At 40.5% G+C, this 3,143-nt stretch overlaps 1 protein-coding gene across 1 annotated transcript; it reads left to right on the top strand.

Moving 5' to 3' along the window:
- The first annotated feature begins 1,448 nt into the window (after nt 1-1,448).
- LOC106522309 (activating signal cointegrator 1 complex subunit 2 homolog) lies at nt 1,449-2,909 on the top strand. The gene is made up of 4 exons (XM_014015284.1): nt 1,449-1,562; nt 1,635-1,681; nt 1,747-1,865; nt 1,957-2,909. The coding sequence occupies exons 1-4, from the start codon at nt 1,516-1,518 to the stop codon at nt 2,761-2,763; spliced, it is 1,020 nt and encodes a 339-aa protein (XP_013870738.1). The 5' UTR covers nt 1,449-1,515; the 3' UTR covers nt 2,764-2,909.
- The last annotated feature ends 234 nt before the right edge of the window (nt 2,910-3,143 follow it).

The following is a 3,143-nucleotide window of genomic DNA, read 5'->3' as shown; positions in this document are numbered from 1 at the left end:
CCTCCCAACCAAGCCACTACGATTTTGGAATGTACCCAGTAGCATGACATTTATTAGGAATAAAATCTTCTGAGTTCTGGTGCATTTCTGCATGCGGGGGTCATTATGTTACTGCTATGCGGTATCTAGTTTGTATTTTACTTTGTGATAGCAATGTTGCTGGGTCCCTAAATGTCTGTAGAGCGCAGCTGAAACATAGCTATGAACACTATTTAAACTAAGTGTATTTCAACAAACCAGAAGTAGGTATGACCCTATCCAGACCAAAATGCATTGCAAAATACTGACTATGAGCATTAGTAACTGTAAAAAAAGGTGGCAAGACATGATTTAGAAATGAAAAAGTGMTGCCTTATTGCTTAGAAAAGATGAGATGTTTGACAGACATGTAAACTCAAGGAGGTGCATTGGCTAGAGGCACTATATGTGACTTTTCTTGGTTAAAGAGAGCAGCAGCCATATTGTTCAGGACAAGGACAACTGAATGTGGTAACCATAATATGTTATACTTGGGTCCTCACATCATTGAAATTCAGTTCATTATTAAAAACTATTTTGATTTGACAGAAATGCTTATCAGTAATTTTATCATAGGAATAATGTTTCTAAAAGGCAGAAACTAACTAATGATAAACTAATATTTATACACAATTCTCCGACAAAATCTAGCYGAGCAATATTCCTTATTGAAAACTTCATTCTCAAGTAGTTGTTTGGCTAAACATTTTTGAATTATACGTCTTCATTCAAATTTAATGAAGTAACACTGACTAATCTGTAGCCTGTTATGTACAAAGCCCCTAAAGATTATTCTATTTTTTTTAAATTAGTAATGTTACTTCAAAATGATTAAATGTAGCTCTTTATTAAGTCCATGGACTACAAAGCGCTTTACACTACAGTCATTCAACCATTCATACACCAATGGAGGTAAGCTACATGGTAGCTACGGCTGCCCTGAGGCAAACTAACAATGGCTAGGCTGCCAAGCACTAAAACTACTACCAGCAGCCAAGTCAYTGTGCCCAAGAACACAATGGCTGAGACAGAACAGGGATTTTAAACYAGCAACCCAACAGTTACAGGACAAATCCCCTAAGCACTCAGTCGACAGGCACTGTTGTCTAACAGAAGACTTGTTTGGCAGACAGGTAAACCCATCAGTTGAGATTTTTTTCTTCTTCAAATGGTGTCATTACCGCCATCTACTGGTTTGGAATGTGAGTCAAAAATATTTGTCTACATTAGCTTGTGTATGTGCTATCCATAATAACATCCACATTTTTTTCACTTTTCTTTTAGTTTTAGTTTACTGACGCTTCTTGCTTCTGATTTGTTCATGGTTCACTTGAATCATCAGGTAAGAATGACTCTTTAAAGAGAACCCACCTGCATCAAAATTTATCACACCTGTGTTCATTTAATCAAGAAGGTGGGTGATGAGAAGCTACTTAAGTTGTCAAAGTGGATTATTTTCTGTTTAGTTGTTTTGTTTGACATTGCACATAGAGGTGAATGAGTTCACTGCTCATTGTGGTTGAAGACATGCAAACACTTTTAAGGTAGATTTAAGTTGTTTTACATATAAAAAGTGGTATTATCAAAGCATYAATTAGTGTGGTTGTATTGTCTAGACTGCAGCTGTTGTTCTTGTTAGCTGTTGGAGGACATCAAGTAAATGGTAAACTCATTCAAATGAGCATTGGAACATTGGAGCATTCATGAACTAAAATATTTATCTAACAGCTTACAGATTGGATGGGAAATGGGAAAATGAAAAGGTTCTGGTTTCAAGCCAACTAGATCCATATGGTTTCAACTGGGAAGATGACTCTTCATGGGATGCTTTGGGATTTTACACAAACGTAAATGCAGTTAACAGATCCAACAGAACCATGCAGGAATGACAACAAAGTTTGGTGATCATTTTTCTTTCCATCAATGTATTCTCAACAGCCATGGGCACGTGATTCTGGTAATCAGGCACAGCAGCCTCCATGGGTGCCCCGACACCTTGAGCAGCAAAACCAGCTAAAGCTCCCCCAGCACTCTGAGTTGCCCAGCTACCTGCAACAACCCCAGCACCCCAAGGGGCCACATCCTGCCAAGCACCTTGAAGTGACAAACTACCCACAACTTCCTTGGTACCCCCAGGATCCCAGCTACTATTCACCCCGTCAACCCCAGCAGCCCCAGGATCCACGTGTGCCTATCTACTCACATCAGCAGCAGCATCACCAACACCCCAGTGGGCTAAAAGATTTGCCCCAGCAGCCCCAAAACCACGAGGGTCCAGAGGGTACTATGTTCTTGTTTCAAAAATTCCAGCAACCCAAATCACTGAGGTACCTACCCCAGATCCCTGAGTGGCCTGACTATCTACCTCAAGGCCATCAGTACCCCCAGGTCCAGAATGTGCCTGACTATTTACATCACCATCAGCACTGCCCACACTCYGTAGGGTCACGCTGCATGCCCCAACAATCACAGCAGCTCCAGCATTCTGAGAATGGTGGTTACCCATCTCAGCAGCCTCAGTATCCAATGGGGTCTGACTACCTTCCCCAGAAACCTAGAGACCTCCCACAGCACCCCAAGCTGCCTGGTTTCCCACCACAGCAGTCCCAGCGTGAGCCAAGCAACCTGCAACAACAGACAATGAGAATCCACAAACCTCGTTATGCTGCTCGGAAAGCCCGAAGACTTAAGTTTGTACGTCTGCGTCCCCCAATGCTACGCTTCCTTACAAGGTTGCGTCATTAATGAGCCAAKTTGGTATAGAGACCACAAGTGTTTATACATTCTCAGTAGGCCAGGCCAGCCATCAATTTCAGCTGTTTGAGTCTCCTCAGTGAGTGTTATCAAATAATTTCATTGATCTTTCAAAATAAACRTTCCAAAACAATAAATGACAAGTTTTCCTGTTTTTATGAACCATATTACACCATCATCAAACTATCTGTATGTGTGTATTTGTATGTGATGCCACTAAAATATATATAATTTTGGAAGAAAAATTCTTTAAATGTTTGTGTTCTGTTTACCTTAAATATGATCACTGCTGATGTGGATTATTATTACTATAGTCATATCTGTGATGTTCTGCTTTGACAGCTATTATTTTACACATTGCTGCTCACAAA

Source organism: Austrofundulus limnaeus, unplaced genomic scaffold (assembly GCF_001266775.1).
Source record: "Austrofundulus limnaeus strain Quisiro unplaced genomic scaffold, Austrofundulus_limnaeus-1.0 Scaffold126, whole genome shotgun sequence".
In the NCBI taxonomy this organism is placed as follows: domain Eukaryota; kingdom Metazoa; phylum Chordata; class Actinopteri; order Cyprinodontiformes; family Rivulidae; genus Austrofundulus; species Austrofundulus limnaeus.
The sequence above is the reverse complement of the archived record's forward strand: the minus strand, read 5'-3'. Positions and strand labels throughout refer to the sequence as shown.